Genomic DNA, 22,983 nt, shown 5'->3' with positions numbered 1-22,983 from the left:
TATTGATCAGTTGTCGCCTAGTAGCAAGTGAATATGACTTCGAATATATATATATATATATATATATATAAGTAGGAAAATTGTAACCGCGGGAATGTCAGACTGTATAAGGAGTTTCTGTAAAAGCTTCATGATTATCATAAATTACAAAATGTACCTAAGATAGAGTCGTGACCTTTTTTTAAGAACTGCAATTTGAACCATACATCAAGAGTTTGAATAACGATTCACACCCCGGATTTACATTAGAAAGTTGGGCAAGTTGTTACCAACAGAGGCAAAGTTCGGTGAGTTTAACTGTGTGCTCGTTCCCTCTTGATTACCAGCACTCATGGGAGGGCAGATCCAACCATAACTTATCTGTGGGCTCACTGGAATTGGCTGGTGAGGCGCCTGCTGTTGTGGCATTCCAACGAATGGTGATGGTGATCGCTGTTTGGTTGGCCAAATAACAGGCTGTAAATTTGATGTAGATGGTAAAAGCACCTGCTGCTGATTCATAAAGAGGTTTTGGTTTTGATTGATGCCTGACATCAATCTTGGAGGAGCCATACCATTTCCTTGCATGAGATTCATGTCCTTAGCCCTGTTAATACTAGAATCCAGGATCAAAAAACCACTTGAGCCTGAGGTGTAAATATTATATGATGCCCCCCACGGTACACTCAAGAACTTTGGTCTACTCTGTGTAGGTTCCGTCTCCAGGTTGGCGGAACCAGAAACAAGTTGTGGAACACCACTTAAGCCCGATCCCTGGTGAATTTGTCTAACAACTCCCTGTAACCCACCAACATGACTGGATTGCTCACTCAAGACATTTGGTTTACTTACTGACACCCTTGGTTTTGTATCCATTATTGCAAAATCAGAATGAAGTTGCTGGTTTATAGCACTGTTGATAGGTGAACCGTGGTTTATACTCGTAGTGTTCTGACCCATCATTGGTGATACAACCGCGGTTCCTGCATGAGTACCACCATCCATTCTCATCACGTCGCTGAAACCTTGAACCCCAAAGCTACTATTCTCGCCAATATACCAACCCATGCTGCCTATACTTCCAGATCCCGTCATCTTTTCTCCCTGCATTGAAGATTGTTGCTGTTGTTGTAAAAGCTGATATTGGGGACTTGACACTCTATTATGATTATCCAGCTGCTGCTGCATGGTTGTATCCTGCTCCATTGATATGGGATTTGATGCGAGCATCATAACCAATGATCTCTGAAGCGGTTGCTGCTGATAGGTAGATGGTTGTGGTTCATTTTCTTGAGACCTCGATGGTAGCAATACTCGGCTGCCTTGAGCGTGCATCCTTGCATTCGGTATGTTCTGATGGCTAGTTCCTTGTCTGGCAACTTCATTGGTTGACTGGCCTGAAACACCTTCATGAAATTGCCCAGCTCCATAATTGGTGTTAGGCAGAGTGCCAGGTGTTGGAACCATGTTCATTGGTTTAGGTTTAAAATGGTCACTTTCTAGATGATAACCTTCACGTAACATCTGCAGAAACAAACAAAACTTGGTTATATATGCCGGAACTTGATCAGAGCCACTTGGTACACATAAAAATTACAATACGAATTTGATGATATACCAAAGAGCAATATTGGACTGCAAGCAAGTCTGCAGAATGCTGAATCACCAAGTCAAACCACAAGTCAGAATGATGTACATTAGATGTTTGATAATGTTGTTGCATGTGACATGTTTAGTCTAGTATCTGCTAATCTATCAAGATGGGACTGTACACAAGCATGCACAAATAGATTAGGGATTAATCAAACTCACAGTATTTGGAAGTGTAGAGATAAGCTCCTCTTCTACCAAGTAATCATAATCATCGAGCTCTCCATAATGCATTGCTACAGCGTAACCACTTTCTCTTTCTGATAACATTAATCGAATTTGAAATTCAGGAACCACTGAAAGCACATCTCCTGAACCCGAAAGAATAAAAACTTCTCAGGAAGGCCCATATTAAATAAAATAATAATACTATTAATGCTTATCTCTAATATTTGCCCGTAATGAAATGCTTATATTGAACCCGAGTATGACATAACTAACCTGGAAGATGACCTTCATCCTTGACAAAGTTTAAGATCCTAGTCTTGCAAATGTTGATGTTTCCACTGACAAGCGACTCGGAGAGCAACATTGTACATGTTTCATCTTTGCAAGTGTCACTATTAGGATCACTGACAAGAACATCAATCAGCTGTAGAGCAGGAAAAGATGTTTTTTGGCTGTTTTCATCTTTGCGAGTATCACTTTTGTTGTTTCTGCACTCAAGTTTAGACCTGAAATAAAAGTTAAGTTGGATAATCTCATAAACCAATACTACTAAAATGTTACCCTACCCAACCCAATTTTGATTCCTACTGATAACACGACTCCCTGCCTAATCATATAGTATCATAAATGAAGAAGTTGGCATAACTGTAGACAAGTTAAAAAGGTAAATAAAAGATATCTTTTATAAGCAGCTTCATTTTGAAGTAACTTTGTCTTTATTTCTCTTCCATAGAAGAAGCCTCAGAAGCGTAGATTTCAGACCATTATTAACATAAGAAAATCATAGCATATTTATAGAAATGAGACAGAAAAAAATATTTGAGCAAACCTATATTTCAATCAAAATTATGGAGGCGATTCAATACCTTGTTGCCAACTTCTGTATTATGGAAAACCGATCCCTCAGGGTTCTGTTACCAACATTAAAATCTGGGGTATTTGAATTGGATTCTGATCTCCAGTTTGATGACATTTGTGCTGGATGCATTAATTCGTTGAAACTACAGGTCAAGGATCGTGTGTCATCACACATCGCATTGACAACTGGTTTCTCTCTCTGGGATGATCCAACTGCAACTCCCACCTGTTCTCCCATTGATCCATTAGTTAACTTCCCTGAATTTAGTGAAGAGAAAGATTGTGTTGATTTTCTTCTCTGGTTATTATCCTCCTGGATAATAGAATTCTTGTCAAGAGATTGTCCGATATTGTTCCATTGCGCTTGACTGTCATTAGATCTTGTGAAGTGTTGTGGTAACCTTTTCTGCACTTGAATGGGCTCTGATATGTCAATCCTTCCGCTCTCCACTGTCTCTTCTATTAGATTGTATCTCATTCCCTTCTGACCCCTCATGGATGCCATTTTCCCACCCTGGGAGGATCCAGCCGCAGCTCCAAAATGCATTCCTATTGATCCACCAGAAAACTCTTCTCCTATGATAGTATTGTTTTCAACAGGTTGGCACATGTTGTTCCATGAATCTCGACAGTATATTGATCTTGTCCAGTGTTGTGGCAATCTTTTCTGCACTTGGCTAGGATCGATTTTTACTGCCCTATCAGTGTCAGCTAGTTCTTGTTTCATACTGCATCTTATTTTTTTCTGCTCTGCTGTAAATTCCATTCCCCCACTATCATTATTAGGACTCCCGTCAAACATTTGCTTTAGCACAGTTGATTGCCGCTGTAAGAGCTTGTTTTTTAAGCAGGAGCTGGGTGCACTAATACTATCAGTTTGTGATTTATTGTCATCAAGAGCCATAGTATTTGACCTGCATATTTTATTTAAATTGGACATAGATGGTATAATTGGGCTAATACCATCAGAAGAACCTCGTGCTGAATCATCTTGCATGTATCGTGAGTTACTGACAACAATTTGATTGTGCGATTGATGAGACATCTGTGGAGGTTCTGGGATGAAGGAACTTGGTGCATGTTCTTTTGGTCTTCCAGGCCTCATATTGCTCTGGCCAACATTCTCGTCAGCCAGATTCACAAAATCAGGTTGACCTATTATCTGTCTTAAGTGTCCTACCCTCAGATTTGTGTTTTCTGGCATAGTAGCAGCTCTAGATGTCTGCCTTAGCCGCTTCAGACGCATACCACGAATATCAAGATTTAGCTGCATGAAAGTTAAACAAAGCTCAGATTACATTTCATGCTAACTATAGCACTTGCAGAGCTTACCTTTATGGAAGTTGGCTCCTTGCAGAGTCTGTCTAAGTTGGGTGTCGGGTCCAGGCAAAGTACTGGATGCAGAGCATTTAATATCCTGGATTCTGCTTCCTACGTTCATTTAGAATAAGAATCAATTTCTTTCACATTTCTGACAAATTGAAATAAGATATAATGCTTACTATCAAATCACCATATCCCCATGAGCTATCAGATATCTCACGAATATCCTTCACCACTTCATCCAGTGACATCTTAAGAGATACTTTAGTAATAGAAGGATAAGAAGCTGTAGAAGAACCATAATATCCTGATTCGGATGATTTCTTCCTGTAGTCTCGCACCTGCAACAATCCATACTTTTATAGAATCATACAATTTCCCACAAACTTGTATATATATATATATATATATTTATACAGAAGTTAGAGCTTAGATATGTTTGTAGCAATTATGTTCAGCTCGTGGACTATATGTACACTTGTACAGGATGTAAGTCTGAACTGAAGTTCCAGTTTTGATTTTTTGATTACTTACCTCACACACAACTGCCCCATTGATGTATTTGCAAGGTATGTCATCCAGGAAATCTGCAGGAATCTGGCCACATTCAATCGCCTTCAAGTACAAAAGTAATGGTCAAGGCACAGGTTTAGAATAGAAAACAGATTAGTGAGTTACTAAATCAATGGCTACATTCAAAATCTTCCAAAATACTTACTGCAATCAGACTTTCAGATCTCCTGTCATATGGATGCAAAATCTTCAGATCATCTTGTACAATATTTGGATGCCTGTCATTGCTCTTAAAGTACATACAGACATGAGTTAGGAAAAAATGATCAAGAATTAGCAATTTTAGTTTCCAAACTTGTTCAATATTCTTTTCAAGAAATTAACCGACAGAAAGCCGAAAGGCAATTAACCTCATAAGGCAATTCAATGAAATATCCATCTGGAAAAATGTTTAATATGAAAGATACTTGTGCTTCTGAGAAACAAAAAATGGACAATTAGACATTAAAAAATTATACAAAGGAATCAAACTAACTTTGAAGAAAGGATGTAGAGTAAATATAGTAACCAAATTAAGTACCTAAAGTTTTAGCAACAAACCCATCTTCATCGACGGTCAGATCAATCTACACACAAAACAGTATATGTTATTAGTTACCCTTTGCATATATGCCTCTCGGTCCATCGATCTCATGTAATAGCTAGCTAGCAGCAATTAAGAAGGGTCTCTTAATTAAAACCTTGATTGGTCAATGCTTAAAAGGTGATCAACAACCCATTATTGGAAACACTACAAATTAACTACTACACACTAATAATTAACCAATATCTGCAATAAGTAAGTTTAATTATGACTTCTCCTGATCAGTACCATATATCTCAAGTTTAATTATTAGTTTATGACTTGTCCTGTTCACCATAAGCAGATCAACCGCGCGCTATATATGATCTTATGTCATAAGTATTTAGGATCGAATAACATCTGTGGTGTGAATTCCATTTGATAAACCTAGCTCTACTAGTCAATGCACGCAATATGCCATGAAGATGATTCATGTTATTTTACAATAAATAACTTTATCTATCGTAACAAAACCTTAATAAAAAATATATAATAATTAATGAGAAAGTAGTGTGCTTGAATGATAAGTAAGTGTATGTGCATCAATATCAAATTTTTAAATTTTTTTTTTTAGAACTCTTACTCTTTTCTTAACTGTACGTTTTATTTTTATCATAGCATCTGCATGTCTGTGTTCAAATAATGAGACAATAACACAATGGCATAGTATTGAAGAAAGAAAGAAATATCTTAATCTTATCTTTCTTAACTACCTCAGCATTTTACCCTCTTATTTTTTTAGGAAAAAAACTTTATCTACCCAAACTACCTATCTCTTTTATTTACTAATTTAATATTTTCACCTAATATACCTATAATATCCTTAATGAAATTAATTAAATAAACGGAAAATGATTAATCCTCCTAACCAAATAGCCTAATAATCCTCCTAATCATGAGATCATAGTTGTTAAAAGTCATCGCATTGTGCGCCTAGGCCCTGGGCGCAGTAGATTTTCAGCTAATCGCATCTGATCCCTAAGCCCAAGGCCCATAAGTTTAAGCGAGTTTTTTGGGAATCAGATGTAACTTAAATGGTGGTCAACGGTCAAACCTGACCGGATATGTCTCAAAATGGGTATGAAAAAAAGATCTTGTGGCCGGAGATGAAAAAATCCATACATCACGGAGGAGAAGATGTAGAGAAATGATGATGGAAGTATAGGAGGGAATACTTGTTGATTTGACAGATGGATATGGAGGCTCACAAAAACCCTAGAGTAATAGAAAGAAAGTAGTACTTTTTTGTTTTTCCAACGCCTTCTTTTCTTTTAGTGTATAAAAGGTTAGGGTAAATGCCAACAAATGGGCTTTCAACCCAATATTAAGCCCATGAAAGTATGAAATAAGAACCTATACTTTTTTTAATATACAATTAACAATATTTGGTTGAATAATGGCATTTTCTTTGTTTTACTTAAAGTGCGCTTTTTCTGCTCAGTCCCACGCTTTTTTTGCGCATCTCGCCTAGGCCACATTTAGTACCTTTGCGCATTGAGTGCGCCTCGCGCCCTTAACAACTATGCATGAGATGATGACACATGGAAAAACCAGGGGACAAGATTAGAAAAGAGAACTAGTGGATACCATATGTCACCTTCTTAATGTTTTAGGAGGATTATTAGGCTATTTGATTAGGAGGGTTTATCATTTTCCTAAACATATATCCTAATATCCCTCAACCCTTAAAATAACTACAATATCTCTTTTTATATCAATTACTTTTTTATATTTATAACCACGCCACTATCAACACCGCCTCCGCCACCATCACTGCACCGTTGCATCGCGCGGGCATATGACTAGTATACATGATCAGCATATATATATATATATATATATAATCAGCAAAAATACCTAACAACATTGCCTCAGAGGTCAAAGGTTCTATCGTCATGCGTCAAAGGTCCTTTTCTTTCTTAGAACTTGAAAGCAGACCGTGGTAGACTGGTAGGGATAAGGCAATCTAAATCTTAACCTCCCCTATATCCTTTCGAGGTATTGAGACCCAAAACTCGTGAAAGACGGTGCTTACTTAATTCTATAATCAGCAAATATATATATATATATATATATATATATATATAAGTATTACAGACGATTTACTCTAAGCACATTAAGTTGATAAATATATATAGTTACAGTGTATATATATATATACATATACCTACCACTGCACGTACGTACCAATGGTCTCTTGAGCGGAAGTTTGGGAAGTTGAGAAATAATTACTTCATAATCATCATGTTTGATCAGACCGGAAGCAGAATGATCGGATTTCGGTTGACGAAATCGGGTTCCTTTTTTAGAAAGCTTGAAGGAAACCACCATTATTATTATTATATATATTTAAATTTTGTAAATAAAAAAAATTAGTAAGTGAATTACATATCCATGGATTTCGGAGAGTGTTTTTTTTTGTTTTTTCAAAAGCCGATCAAAAATAGAACAATGGAGGCTACTATTATTTTTAATTTTAATAAATATATTGGAATGTAAATGTAAAATTGGGGAAGATTTTGGGCATATAGAGAGAAGGAAGGAAGGAAGGAAGCAAATTATGAGAGTGAGTGTTGCTGGTCGTGTGTGTGTATGTTAGCATGGGCTTGAACTTTTTCATGTATATTTATATAGCGTCACCCATTTTACTATTTAGCCCTATAGTCCCAAAAAGAAAGAAAAGAAAAAATGTGCAATTAGATTCAAAAATGGCTAAATGGATTATATTTTTTCAATTCAAAGTGAAGGGAAAGAAAAAATAAACCGTAAATAAGGCATTTTTGAGTTTTTTTTATCATAAGAAACAAAAAGACTAGAAAAAATAATTTTTTTTTTATGCCTCGGCCAATTTGGTCAGATTTCAAAGCAAAACTCTATAGTTTATATAAAATGACAGATCTACCCTCATGATATGTATTTTTAAATCTGTATTGGAAATGACATAATTGTAAATCAAAAGTTAATTTTTTTTTCTTTAGCTTTCTTTTTAACTCAATAATGTCTTTTGTTTACATAGTTTTTTTCTTTTTTTTTTTCTCCTAACTATTCCTATCTTTTCTATTCTTTGAATTTTAAACTCGAGAATGTATTGTAATCCTTTGAAACAAATATATACGTCTTAGCTGAATATTTTCGTGACTGTTTTTATAATAATCTCAAGATGTTGCACAACTGGATTAAAATGACGATCAATTTGATGTAGACCATGTGGTTTCTTAAAAATTGATATCATTAGAAAAAACTTCATGATTTAATTCTATTTTATAAGTAAAAGTTTTTTGAAAAACTTATTTCAGTAATTAAATATTTTTAATTAGAAAAAACTATTATAAAATATAAATATATCCATAATGGATAATTACATAATTAAACGAGAGATACTGATAAATAGTTATAACCTCTCTTTTGACAGTTATGTAACCGTTGGGACTTGGGAGTTTTATAAAAGGATTAGAATATCAAGGTTTCAATCATCGTTTTCCCTATATTCTCTCAAATACGTATAACAACAAATCTAAGAAAACGATAGATTGATAGAAACCGTTTTGATCCCATGTACCGAATTGGTACCCACATAACCCCCAGCAGGGATAGTGTCAAGGTAATTCAACCACCTAATTTCAATTCTGCCTCTGGCAAGATTCGAACCCAGATTGCTCCTAGAAAATGACAGCCAGTGGCCAACTCTTCTAAAAAAAGTTGGTTATAACAACAAATCTATAGAATGTAAAAAAAAAAAAAAAAAAAAAAAAACAATTTGGGTTGTGATATTGTGAATTGGGTTTTTGTAATCTAATTCCCGACTATTGTAAAGAATGTGATTCAAGTATTAAGTTTTTTAATCAAAGTACTAACAAAAGGTTAGTATTCTATTTATATTCATGTTGTAAAGCACTAAAGCTTCAAAAATCAATTTAAAAATTACTTTATATATATCTATATCTATAACTTTTATAAAAAAAATAGTTAACTAAGCTTTTTAAAGCCCTTTTGCAATCTAAAACTATATTGAAAAAATGTCACATAGGATTTTATCCTATATGTCAACTCCATATTTTTTTCAAAAATAAACTATATATTTTGAAAAAAAAAATGAACTTATATATATATATATATATTAATAATTAATAAATAAATAAATATATTGTAGAAATCTAAGATCTTCTCATTAGATAAAATGATATCTTCTCTTTAACTAAAAAATCACGTCTATACCTAATGATATTTCATTATATTTTTTATTCAACATTACATAAAGTTCTTTTCCTTTTTTTCTTATGATGATTATATGGAAGTTTTCAAAACTATATGAATATACAAAAATAAAACAAATAAATAAAACAAATTAAGTGAAAAAAATGGATTTAATTAGTTAAAAGATAACATCGAAACTCATAAATCTTAACATTATATTAACTACACATTGAATATATGTTCCAAATTTAAACTTTTTGTTTTAATAAAACAATATCCTCTTTTAAGTATAAAAACTACCTTGGTGTATACCTTCTTCTTTGCCAATAGCCGGTAAGTACAAATAAGATGAGTTTTATGGTAAACGTTCAACTAATTAATACACTTTAACAAAAATCCTTAGGGTTCGTTTAGCAAAACCCAAAAAAAAATTGAGTCATATAAATTCAAGTAATTGTAAATCACCCGGAGTCCGAGACCTACCCCACCGTTAAACCAAATTATATATCCTAATTTTCTTTTTCTTTCTCTTTTGGAACGACACATTCTACCTCTTCTGGATTAGTCAATTAGCTATATTAAACAAAAATTAAAACCACCATGGTGTTGATAATCCATTTCTAAAAATCGCAGCAACACCTTCAAATGAATATAACTGTTTTACTTTTTGAATGTTAAGAAGAACATTCAACACATAAGGCATAGTCAAATTATCCTCTTTGAATTATATATTCAGCCAATTGTAATTTTTCATGTGACTTTTAACTTTTTTGGAGAGAAATGTAGTGGAATTGTCACTCTACATTAAGGATCAAATTGTATGTCTTTGAGTTCTGTTGTAACAAGACGACTACAGGATACATGTTCTAGATGTAGATCATTTAGTGGCAACAAAAGGCAAATTACTAGAATTACTAGAAGAAAAACATATTACTAAATTCTTAATGATAATTTAAAGTATAGCTTAATAGCTTAAGTCCTTCTATCTCTTTAAATTCATATTTTGTCAAGCTTTTGGTTGAATCTATTTCTGTTCAACCATATGTTTATATGTTACTAAACTATTTATATAGTTCACATAACGTAATTCTAATATAATATGTTCGCTATCATTTCTTCATATATAAAGTGTATTATATAGTTTTTTATACAGCTCGCGCATCGCACGAGTCAAAAACCTAGTGTGTGTATATATATATATATTGTCATTTTTTGAGTAATTTTGGTTATACAGCGTATATTGAAGTTATCATGGGAAATATATGTGTATTTGTGTTTGTGTACTCGAAAAATTAGAATTTTTACCAAGTTTACATGGTAATATGAAAAAAAATCATTGTCATAAAGTAGGTTATTTTTCTTTGGGGGTGAGGGAATTTGTTAAACTAATGGTATTAGACATTAGTTTCAACTTTAATTTAAGTGATAAACAAAAAACATATGCATATATAGTTTTTTTTTAGTTGATTAAAAAGGTCTACTTAGTTGTGTCGTTGCCTTTTTACAACAACAACAATAAGACTCAATTCTTAAGCGAGGTACAAGAGATATGAGCTGCCAGAGGTAGAGAAGCTGCTTCATAAGGATCTCCGGCCAGAAGAAGTAGTAGGAAAACGTAAAGAGTTTAGTTTTCATACCTGTCAGCCGACAAAAATGGCATAGGAGAAATTACCTGTCTACTGAATATCCCCCAGCTACATTAAGAGTAGGAAAGAATAGCGACATGCGCCTACCATACTAGATCACAAGTTCGACAAATACATATATGATACCAATCATATAACATATAAACAACATAAAAGTGTAAACATAATAATCATAGCCTCCTAGAAAAAACCAAAGACATGTATTATGAAAAAGATCCATGCATACATACATATAAATAGGAATTAACCAAGAATTTATGGGCCCACAGATGCTAGCCAACCTATGAAACCAAGTAATTAAGACCGTCTGACTAGACTAATCCTAACCCTCTCACATAAATCTCAAAACCACTAAACTAATTATAGTCCTCAAAGTATTATGTCATTGGTCATGTCCACCGACATATAAAGCATTTTGGGGTTAGAGAGTAGCTTATATCTACTCAAGGCCAAAAACCACTACGAAGGTCACTGGGAACGAAAGTCTAAGTGAAAAGTCTACATAAAACCTATTTCCCATATGCCTTTTACTCATTTTCCCTGTCCTTCGCAAGAACACTCCATTTGAGTGTTCGGTGTATTGTCTTTCCACCTCCGTCAACCTACCTCTTCTCCTGGTGAAGCCCTATGTATCATCGATTCACCTTTGTTGTGCCCACTTCTCCTGGCCAAACCATCACTAACATTATTGGGCAAGGCAATATAGGGTAAAAAAAATGTCAATCTTAGTCACACAAAAGCCGACCTTAACCTAATCAACTACTGTAATCCTAGTTCTCCAGGTCGTCTTATCTGACGTCAAGTTCTCCAACAATCCAAGCTCCTTTAAGTCCTTCACTAGTCGCTTCTCCCACCTCATCTTAGGCCTACCCTTTCTTCGAATGTCGTCAACGTGAATAGATTCCGCTCTCCTTAAAGGTGTTGTTTGGTCTCTTCTCCTAACATGGCCAAACCATCTGAAGCGTCCTCCCCGTAGCTTGTTAATGACGGTCCATACTTCAAGTTCGGCTCTAAGAACTCCCGTGGGGATCCTGCCTGATAAGATCTTCCCGCAAGTCCATCTTAGTATCCTCATCTCAGCCACCTCCATCCTGGACAGTTGTGTTGTTGCCCTTTTGACCCATCAAATATTAACGCATATTGAAGTAAGCATATGCACACCACACATATACCAAACCGTACTTCTAAGTTTAATCGAAAATCTTTCACGGTCGCCCCCATGAATACTCGCATATATTAGATGATTAATCATCCTAAACTACTAGCTTAAAAATCCACCTGACATGTGAAAGATTCAGGGGACAAGATTAGGAAAGAGAATTAATGGATACCACATGTCACTTTCTTATAGTTTTAAGAGAATTTTAAGCCTAATCTTTAAGGAAATTTATCATTTTTTTATTAACAAAAATGAAAGTAGTCTATAACATGCATAATGGAGTCCACACTCGCCAACCTGTATTCAAGTTTAATCTAATGTTTTTGATCTCAAGTAAATTATACATTAATTACACAATATTCAAGTTGTTCACGAACACCCTTGGACCTTTGAAGTCCATCCTTGATTTAAAACCATATGTGTTTTATTGAGGACTTTGGGCCCGGTGTGGTAGATAAGTTTTTCAAAAATAATTTATATTATTTATTATATATATAATGACAAAATTACTACTCATATTTTGCATTTTTATATCTCAAATATCTTGCTCAATTATTATTTTTTTCCATTTTCTGAAAGAAAAAGAAGCATAAGTTGGTTTCTAATATTAACGTTGATGGATGGGTACCATAATATCTTGGGAAGTGATATTTATACAACAAATATTAGCTATCTACAACAAAGGTATACAATTTATTACGCAGTGTACAACTGTATTATGTAAAATTTTTTGTAGAAGGCTAAAACTTGTTCAGCAATATCACTTCCCTAATATCTTTGTTCCTGACACATTTGTGGCCCAAAAGGTACCACTCGAGATAATGCTGCACTGCTCACAAGTCACAAATAGTACCAATATGAAAGATTTGACCCACATATATACTCTAGTAGTCTTTTATGTGTGGAACATCTAACTACTAACGATGCTCGCTGTTCGTTGCTCCTCCTGCGTTCTTCGTGGACCAAACTCAACGGCTACAGCCCTTGTTAGGAGAACTGAGCATGCCCATTTCTCCGGTCAGCTACCTTCCAGTTACTCTGTAGAGTTGTTAGGATTGATACCACTAGGCTAAAGGCCTATATTACTATTATTTATCACGGGGCAAGCTATTATTAATTAGTTGTTTCGTGGTAGAACTCGATTAATTTAACTACATATAAGTTTTACTAAATTTGCAGGCCAAACGAAATTTTGTTGAACATATATTTTACTTTTTGCTTCTTTGAAATATATAGGGAAACTAGCTACTCCTCTTATGGTGAACACCCGAGATTTTGCATCACATAGAGATAATAGGGGTATAACATTTGGGACTTCTAATAATGGCATCCATTCCGGACATAACAAACCAGATTCTTTTGGGGTGGAGGTGGTGGCTCAAACTGCTCTTAGACTAGTTGTAAATGAATCATTCACTTCACGTACGTCAGGTATGATGGTGAGTCATACACCATATATGCTAACTGATCGATAGTAAAGTTCTTATGATTATATATATATGCATGTCATCATGGTCTTTTGGGGTGCTTCAGGTATGCATAAAGTTCAAACTTCTATATTATGTGTGCGCAGAAATTTGGGATTCCAGTGGAGCTTGTTGTCACTAATTTATTAGTGATGGCAACACCTTTCGAAGCCATGGCAGAGAGCTGCGAAGCAGACCAGTCTCTATTCAGCATGAACATGCCTTTGCTGCTGATTGTTGCTTTAATTGGGGCTACTGTTGGAGGTAATTAAGGCACTTAAATATTATACATTCATTCTACCTTCGGCTTCAAAATACTTGATTGGTTATTTTTAAGCTATTGTGTCCACGTGTATCGTAACGCTCTTTGGATTGATTTACTGGCAGGACTACTTGCTCGGCAAAGAAAAGGAGAACTACAACGTCTGAATGAACAATTGAGACAGATTAATGCAGCCTTGAAGAGGCAAGCAAAGATCGAATCATACGCACCCAGTTTAAGTTATGCTCCTGTTGGAACCACTAAGATAGCTGAGAATCAAGTGATTGTTGATCCAAGAAAACAGGATTTGATATCACGTTTGAAAAACGGAAAGAACTTCTTAAGAAATCAAGATCCAGATAAGGCATATCTTGAGTTCAAAACTGCTCTGGAACTTGCTCAAACCATCAAAGATCCCATAGAGGAAAAGAAGGCTGCAAGAGGATTAGGTTTGCCATATATCATTCTTACATTGCCTTTTACACAAGTTCCGGTAGAATTGTTTTTACACAGAACATCGTGTTGTGTCATTTCAGGAGCATCGCTGCAGAGGCAGGGTAAATTTAGGGAAGCCATTAAGCATCATTCCATGGTTTTATCAATTTCAGAGAAAGAAGGGGAGGATTCAGGAAACACAGAAGCATTTGGAGCCATAGCCGACTGTTACACAGAACTTGGTGATCTAGAGCGAGCAGCCACTTTCTATGATCAGTACATCTCTAGATTACAAGCAGACTGATTAGTTTCTTTAGTTCAATTTTGTACTAGACATTACTCCCCTGTAAACAGCTTTCGCCATGTCATGTTATCTGTGAAACATAACATGCAGTCTAATCATAAAGGGTACATTGTACAAAAGATTACGAAGTTTGACCATATGTCTACCAAGGGGACTAAGGCTTTTGACGAACAAAAAAGGATCAGATTCGTTGAAGTTTCCGTTTTAGGGGTATATGGAAAAAGTCAACATAGTCAACATTAAAAACATAGCATCACAAACTCACCAGACTGTAAATGAAGCTTTTTGAAACTTTGATCCTTCTGTGAAACTCACTTAAAAGATCAAAGCCATTTGGTATCCTAAACAGAAATGTGGTCAAACTTCATTCCCTTTTCATGCAAATATATAACCATTATCTTTCACATACCACTCATCCAATAATAAGTACAACTATAACTGGTTAGACTGGTGGCATAAAGCATTACAATTTATGTGTCAACATCCTAGCAAGCTATAAATGTGGGACAACAATTGCACACTAAGATGGAAAAATAAAAATGTAAAACAAAAGAAAAACAATGCAAAAGCCTCCTAGAAAAATCAAAAGAACTCACAAAGAAATCTGCATAGGCACATTTCAAAGGTTAGCGCTCACTGATAGTACATGAGTTGTTGGGCGGCACCGATGCTCTGATAACCACCATCATATATGGCTTGGCTGGCTCCAGCAGCACCCATTCCCATTGTTGCTTGTTTAAGAGGATGCTGGGATTGAGGGTGCATTAGAGCATGGACCCCTGCCATCTTACTCATTGCTAGTTGGCGTTCATATGCCAACAAATCAGCAGCGGACAACATTGGTGCAGGTGCGGGTTCAGGTAATGGATTTGAGCTTGTTCCGGGAGGAGTGGGCTTACTACCCCATGAGCACTGAATTGTATTCAAAACAACAAATAGTGTCATTAATCAGATCTATCTTGCAACGCATAGATTGATGTGTATTGCTTTACAAAATTGAAAAAATCAAGTCCAAGTCAAGTACATCAGATGTTGTGTGGTAGAACTGACGTGGAAGCGCGTGTTTATCACGTGGCTTAGAATTTAGATTGGGCTTGTGCATTTAGTCAAAATGAAACTTGAAATCTTCTCTCTTAATATTTATTAATGATTTATTCAATCAGATCACATCAATCGCATCAGTTCACCAATCAAAATTGATAAACAAGCGCTTAATGGATCAGTTGTTTAAACTAGTCAATCGACCTTAATGGACCATTGATCCACTAAATGAATTGGAGCACATCATATATAATTTAAATCATGTTTGACTCTCCATTGATCTTGCTAGCAGCTTGGCTACAATTACCAATTTAAAAAGCTCATTAAATACTCTGATAATAAAAAGCACAAGGAAAACATACACACCTTAATTTGTTTACCATAAAGAACTGACTGGTTGTTGCCCATTTGAATGGCAAGAGCCGCTTCGGCATGATTATTGTACCTCACAAAACCAAACCCTTTATCACGTTGCAACCTGACTTCCTCGATTACACCGGCACCAAACGAATAAAAGTGACGATGAAGCTCAAGCTGGGTAACCTGAAATTTTAAAAAAAAAACGACTCTTTTAATCCTCAGGCAAGATCAGCTATACACCACTTGCAACTTACAGTATGTTTCACGCTGATAGCAATGAAAAACAAGTGGAACCTTTATCATGTAATATTAGGATTATGAGCTCAAATATAGCAAAGTGATCCAAAAAACCACCATTAGTTACACTTTATCTCTACTTCGTACATCATCAAATATAGAAAATACAGATTTAATATATATGCAACATAATCATCCAGAACTGGTGGAAATAGAGTAGGATGGATAAGACTTCTTACTTCTGGAGCGAGGTTACCAACAAAGACGGTCGTATACTGTGGGTTATTCTCAGGTGCATCATTGTTAGCTACCTCTTTACTATCCTCTGCATAAGCAATAGAAAAATTGTAAAAAATATAAAACTTATAAGATAATTTAAGAGAGTTATTCAAATTTTAAGTGGGGGCTGTCGATATCTTAATGCCATTTTCTTAGCATTAACTACCTGAAGATGCATTAGTTAGCTCCACTACGTTTTTAGAATCTGAACCCTGTGTTTCATCACTCGTACCAGCACCTTTTGTGGCCCAGTTGCAGCGTATCTGCCTGCTGCCAAGCCACTTCCCTGAAAAATGAGTCACGAATAAAAGATGATGAGAACCAAACACTTGCATTTAGGTATTATTAATGTTGAAAATACATTCTGATATTTGGAGTTAAAACTAAACAGATAACAGAAGAAACACAAGTTTAGGAGTCTTACCAGTTAAATCATTTATAGCACTTTGAGCATCCTAAACAGAAATCAAGGTAGATTTTAGTTTTAATAAAACTGTGTCGCCAAAATGGAAGGTGTGTGATATCTCACAACGTCAAATTAAAAATTCTGGAAAAGCTTACGAATTTTTTTTTACCTGTTGGTCTCGGAAAGAAACGAAACCGAAACCACGTGAGCGCCCCGTTTTTTGATCCCACATAACCCTCGCATCCCTAATCAAAAAACAGGGGGAAAAAGTAGCAAAATGAGAGGAAGGATGGAGAGCGAGAAATTTGTGTGTGTGTGTGTTTGAGAGAGAGATAGAGAGAGAGAGAGAGCACCCACGAGCAACTAGCATAGGCAGAGAAGCATGTAAAGAGCATTGCATCTGTAACCTCAGGGCTAAGGTCACCAACAAATATGTTAAAGTGACCTATAAAAATACAGGGATGATATCAGACTATATTAAATATGAATAACAATAATAAGTAGCATTCAATGCCTAGCCTTCAAATGCAAATTAATTAGAGCAAAAATAAGCATCACATAACCTGAGGTATCCTCCCTCTGCCCACTGGCATATGCCCAATTAACTTTGATAGGTTGTCCAAACCTGATGATAAAATCAAGAGTTTATTTTTTGAGGTAAGATAGAAAAAAAGCACACAACTCTGATGATACCACTTACAAATGCCTTCCATTTAGTGACAAAATAGCAAGTGCGGCTGATCTACGATCGAAGTAGTGAATGAATCCATAAGATGACTACATTGGAAAAAAGAACAGAAGGTGTTATACAACATAGATAATCAAAAACAAAGATAAACAATATTTATCAAATTTCCCATTCTCATTTTACATGAATCATGTGTATGTTTTCTTGAAAGTCGGAACATAGCCAGCTTAGCACTTAGCAGTAAAGTTAGAGCTACCTTATCCTTTCTTATGAGTTTGCATCCTTCAACAGGACCAGTACTTGCAAAAACCTCTTGAAGAAGTGGTTCGGTCACTTGTGTATGAACATTGCCCACATACCTGCATTTTGTCAATAATGAAGAAACTATAAGATTGAAAATAGATAGACAATAAAGAGGAACACTTTTAGCTAAAGACTCCCAGGTATCGATACATCAACAACAAAATGAACAGCAGAGTAGCAGACAACTACATGCTTCATGTATATAGTGCCTAAAAACGAGAGACCACGGACATGTGACTTCTTAAGCGAACTGAGGGGTAAATAGTGTATCATAAAGCTTTAACGCTGTTAAACGAGCAATAGGAATACAAAATAAAAATAAACTGGAAATCGCTTGTAAGCCACTCACACGCTGCGGCATGTATTTGGATCAAACCCAGGAGGCAGATTTCCACTTAATATAGGTTCAATCTGCCAAAACATAAAATAAAAAGTAAAAGATAAATAAAATGTGAAAAAGAAAAACAAGCATTAAATTAAGGGCATAAAAGGATTTTGAAACCCACTAACAAGAAAAATCAAGCACAGATTAGGGATAGGTAAGAAGGTAAATTGTATCCACAGCTAGTTTATATACCAAAACCATAGACACATAATAATTATCCGGCTATAACAATTTGTCCAGATCAATAAAAGATCCAATCATTGGGACTGAGATAGGGCATTAGGCTGCACCCTTCCACAATATGTTGATTACAAACATACCAGAGCAAGATAGAATCCATGAGATTTACATAACTAGCATTAAAATGATCCTCATGTCTCAGACATCTAGCAGCAGAAGTAAAGTACAGTTACACCTGGCCAACAAATAAAGTGTGTAGCCAATACATCTAAGCTCTAAAATTCTCAAACATGGAAACTGTTGAAAACTTCCGTTGATACATTAAGAATTAAGAGAAGAGAGACTCGTAGTGTTTGCTTAAGCTACAATCGGTAAAGGACCGAGATGAATATCGGCTACTTAGGCCAATGCCACTTTTATGTGTTCCCGTCAATAATCCAAAAGGTCTTTCTCAATACACAATCAAGTATACATTACAATTCAACTGCACCAAGCATAGCTTATGTTTAGAAGCCTCGAGTGATGCCATAGTATTCTCATCACTAACTGGTAACATGTCTTTCTCTATGCACTATCAGCAATATACCTGCTATCGTTAGATAGACCAACACTTATGTTTGGAAGCCTCTAGTGAACCCAAAGCATCCAACACTCCTTCAAATGAGAATTTGCAAAATTCTCCCTATACTAATTGAAAGATCCTATGGCCATCAATGCATATCCAGTCTTCCTATAACCCAGAAACGTACTTTGCAAATGTGAAAATGGTTTGCTTAACACTCCAATAACAACACCAAAGATCCATGCCATGGTCACCATCTTGTCCTGTTTCAACTCAGGATATGGATCTGAATTCATATTAGATATAAAGATTTTCCTCAGATAGGGGTGCCAACAATTTGAGCAATTAGCAAGCTACCGTTCAATTAGTTTCATTAATATTCAGCTTCACTTGTTCGGAAGTTTTTTTGAGCATAATAAGTCAAACGAGCCTAGTTAAAGTGTGTTTAATGATATTTTCAGTTCTATGATAATTTTATTTAGAATCATGAAAGTGCTTATGCAAGCTACTCTAAGACAGATGTATGGAGGTTGAGCACATAAACAACCAACTATGAACTATAACCTGGTATGATCCCACACCGGCCAAGTATGGGATTGGTTGGTGGTTTATAAGCCTAGGTGTCCCCTCCTCCTTTGAGCTAGCTTTTGGGAGTGAGTTCTACACCTAGCTTGTAGCATGATACAAGCCTATTATGGGATGGGTTCGTATCATAACCAAACGGCTTCAAGCTCAAACAATAACTACATATTCAAGCTCAAACTCAAACACAATCAGCTCAAACCAGGTAACTACTAAACAAGTCAAGCCTATGTTATTAGATAATCTCCAACGGGGCACATTGAAATCCCACATCAACAACACTTTGGCCCAGCACATTTTAACCAATTTAACCTACCGTAGGGCACAACAAAAACCCAATTTGCCACTGTCACGTCATCATTAATCATAATTTTTAAATCACATCAATATTAATTGAAATACAGATACATTTACAAAGAGAAACACAATAATTTTTGGAAGTTACAAAACCAATTTCTTTTGTTCATAAAACTTATCAAAACCAATTTCTTTTGTTCATAAAACTTATCAAAACCAATTTCTTTTGTTCATAAAACTTATCAAAACCAATTTGTAAAAACTATGATACTCTAGGCTTTAAAATGAAAAATAATAATTAACTTTAACTAAATGCAAAACACACTGATAGCTTCTTCTTCCTGAACATGCCATATATACACATAATATATAGATATAGATATGTGTGTGTTTGTACATAACACACTGACACACAAAAACACACATATATAGAGAACACATAACAAATGTGCCTTCTTTCCTACCGCAACTCAAGGCACTTCAACCGGGAGCTGGCCAGCACGCCGAGCCCCAAGTGTCGGCGTATCGGACCTCATCATGTCACACCAGCCTTTCCCATCAGAGATGGTCTTGGTACCATACCCTCCATGGTATCTTGTATACAGCCAAATCACTAAAATCTAAATCACTATTAGCTATATATAGTCTATTTACGTACTGCATCCTTACAATGTTCAACAACATAACGAGCATCTTAATCTTAATATATACTATAAGACAGTTGAACTAATTACTTATTAACCAATCAAATCATTAAATTGATTCTCGCTTATGTCATCATTTAGATTAACTACAAATTAAAAATCTTAATAATCATTATCCAAATATATTATTATATTAGTATTTATTATTAATTTGTAGAAGAAGTCTCATTAATTTACATTTTTTTTGTTTTCCATCAATAATTTACACTTTTTAGCCTTGAATACTTATTTTATATTAGTTTTTAGCCATCGACTTCAGAGAATCTCTTAAAACAATCTCAACATGTGAAATATTGTATACAAAAAATTATTTCAAAACCTAATAAACCTATTAAGCAATCAAATCGTTCAATTTCATCAAATTGACTCTCACTTATGTATTGTTTCCATTAATAATTTACACTTTTTAGCCATGAATACTTAATTTTTATTTGTTTTTAGCCATCAATAAATATTATAAGATAGGTGATTGAGAATAAACTTATTCATGTTAAGGGCTCGCATCATGATCAAATACGTATACTTAAATGTCAAGTACAAGATCACAAGTATGTTTATATTTTAATTCTTAAATATTTTTCATAATAATATCACATTACGAGTACAATTGGTTTCAAAAATTCTATAATGAAGAAATTATTATAGCATGTGCCTTGTGGAATGACTACGACAAACAATTTCATCAATATGTCTCACCTAATAATACAAGTGACGAACCTATGATTACTGTACTACAACTTGCAAAGTATAACACTTTGAACCGTATATCTTCAAAATTATAAGCTTTTATGACTTAAATGTATAAAGATCTAATATTGATAATATCGTAAACCCCGTGTGCAGTGTTGGACACGGGTCTAAAATCTAGTTACTTCTATAACCCTCAATCCGTCATTAACAGAAACCAACCTCTGCAGTTTACAAACTATCACATCCTAGCCTGTAATTCTTAATTATGTAGTCATAATATGAACGAACGCATCTAGCGAAATTGTCCACCTTAGTGCCACCTCACAGTTTATTGCTAAACCGAGCCCATCCGGCCCAAAATGCGTCCACTAGTTTAAGGTTTCCACTTACTCAACCTCTCTTCTATAAGTGGTCAATGTGGTACAACAAACATAACAGAGCAACCATGTAACTAGCCCTAAGTTTAAAAAGCTCAAAAATTTGGACATTAGATAGAAAAATGAAACATGGGTATTCATAGAAACACATCAAAGAGTGATAAAAATGTAAACTTTTATAGGGAACCTGACCTGGGGTGGAGGTAAAAGGCCAGGATGATAAAGAGATTGTTGTTGGAGGAGAGCCTGTTGCATCAATGCTTGTTGTTGTTGTTGTTGTTGTTTCACCCTTTGATGATGTTGCATTCTTTATTTCTTAACTATTTGATTATTTTTAATTTTATTATTATATATGGTGGATATATTTATATATATTAATAATTATAATTATATAGATATAGATATAGATATGTCTCCTGCTTTGCAATTTGAGTTAGGGTTTCTGTCGATTGCGAGTGGAAGCGAAAGGGAAAAAATAAAAAGGATATAGATGGAAGGAAAATGGAACAGAAATGAAAAGTCAAAAGTCAAACACTCTATTTTTTAAAAATACAACTTTTTTTTAAAGGTAATTTTGTTGGAAACTTTGTGTCAGAGGTTTAGCATACGTTGTTTAAACCGGTCCGTGCTAGAGACCCTCATAAAGGACTTGATTCTTATGTCCTCTCAAGGCTTGAATTCAAGACCTCGAGGGGATGGTCATACAACCATTGAGCTAAAGCTCAAGTAACTCTTTCTTTTTAAAGATATACTTTTAGCTTGATATAAATAGTAGAAAAAATGATTCGTACTGCATATTTTACCTAAACTTAGAGACTGTCACATTAAAAAAAAGTTACAGATTAAACATTTGAATTTGATAAACATACATACCCCCCTCTGAATTTTACAATACCCCCCCTTGAATTTTACATAATCTCCCTGCTTTACCTAAGATATCTATTGTATGTTTTACCTAACATGTCCCCTAAATAATAAATCAATTAATCCATCTATATCTATAATCTTTACTCCTTTATAAAGCATTTTGAGTTTTTATTTATGGTATGTTTTAAGAAATTAAGCATATTTTTCCCCCAAATAGCCTCTTTTCAGCATATTTATGGTTCTCAAAATGTCCCTCCACACACAACAACACTATATTACCATATCTACACTTATAACAAACTGTCACTTCTAAAACAAAATTCTGCCGCAACACGCGGGTATTATGCTCGTCCTTTATAAAGCATATTGCCTATTCTATTTTAGAAATTTTAACACTTTTTTATACCCAAAATACCCCTAGCCTTAAACATCTTTAATATATTACT

The 22,983-nt window shown here is 34.9% G+C and overlaps 3 protein-coding genes across 4 annotated transcripts; 1 reads left to right on the top strand and 2 right to left on the bottom strand.

Moving 5' to 3' along the window:
• Window positions 1-114: 114 nt before the first annotated feature.
• LOC122607156 (protein PHYTOCHROME-DEPENDENT LATE-FLOWERING-like) lies at window positions 115-12,043 on the bottom strand. Its single transcript, XM_043780080.1, has 13 exons — window positions 11,751-12,043; window positions 11,560-11,632; window positions 5,072-5,117; window positions 4,902-4,966; window positions 4,697-4,780; window positions 4,513-4,593; window positions 4,158-4,319; window positions 3,988-4,086; window positions 2,664-3,922; window positions 2,071-2,303; window positions 1,792-1,940; window positions 1,598-1,636; window positions 115-1,503 (listed from the first exon to the last, which is right to left on the bottom strand). Exons 1-13 carry the CDS (start codon window positions 12,041-12,043, stop codon window positions 241-243), a joined length of 3,846 nt encoding a protein of 1,281 aa, XP_043636015.1. The 3' UTR covers window positions 115-240.
• A 945-nt stretch (window positions 12,044-12,988) lies between these two features.
• On the top strand, window positions 12,989-14,674 carry LOC122606567 (protein FLUORESCENT IN BLUE LIGHT, chloroplastic). 2 transcript variants are annotated; one of them, XM_043779407.1, is made up of 5 exons: window positions 12,989-13,129; window positions 13,349-13,551; window positions 13,686-13,842; window positions 13,966-14,289; window positions 14,377-14,674. In XM_043779407.1, exons 1-5 carry the CDS (start codon window positions 13,036-13,038, stop codon window positions 14,577-14,579), a joined length of 981 nt encoding a protein of 326 aa, XP_043635342.1. In that variant the 5' UTR covers window positions 12,989-13,035; the 3' UTR covers window positions 14,580-14,674. The 2 variants fall into 2 exon arrangements, with proteins under 2 accessions (XP_043635342.1, XP_043635344.1); XM_043779409.1 differs by lacking the exon at window positions 12,989-13,129 and having other exon boundaries at window positions 13,358-13,543.
• Window positions 14,675-14,951: 277 nt separating this feature from the next.
• Window positions 14,952-22,143, bottom strand: LOC122606566 (oligouridylate-binding protein 1B-like). The gene is made up of 12 exons (XM_043779406.1): window positions 21,863-22,143; window positions 18,243-18,304; window positions 17,847-17,949; window positions 17,603-17,679; window positions 17,466-17,527; window positions 17,260-17,347; window positions 17,072-17,147; window positions 16,921-16,951; window positions 16,663-16,782; window positions 16,457-16,542; window positions 15,987-16,163; window positions 14,952-15,491 (listed from the first exon to the last, which is right to left on the bottom strand). The coding sequence occupies exons 1-12, from the start codon at window positions 21,974-21,976 to the stop codon at window positions 15,213-15,215; spliced, it is 1,275 nt and encodes a 424-aa protein (XP_043635341.1). The 5' UTR covers window positions 21,977-22,143; the 3' UTR covers window positions 14,952-15,212.
• Between the last annotated feature and the right edge of the window lie 840 nt (window positions 22,144-22,983).

Source organism: Erigeron canadensis, chromosome 7, assembly GCF_010389155.1.
Source record: "Erigeron canadensis isolate Cc75 chromosome 7, C_canadensis_v1, whole genome shotgun sequence".
Classification (NCBI taxonomy): domain Eukaryota; kingdom Viridiplantae; phylum Streptophyta; class Magnoliopsida; order Asterales; family Asteraceae; genus Erigeron; species Erigeron canadensis.
The sequence above is the reverse complement of the archived record's forward strand: the minus strand, read 5'-3'. Positions and strand labels throughout refer to the sequence as shown.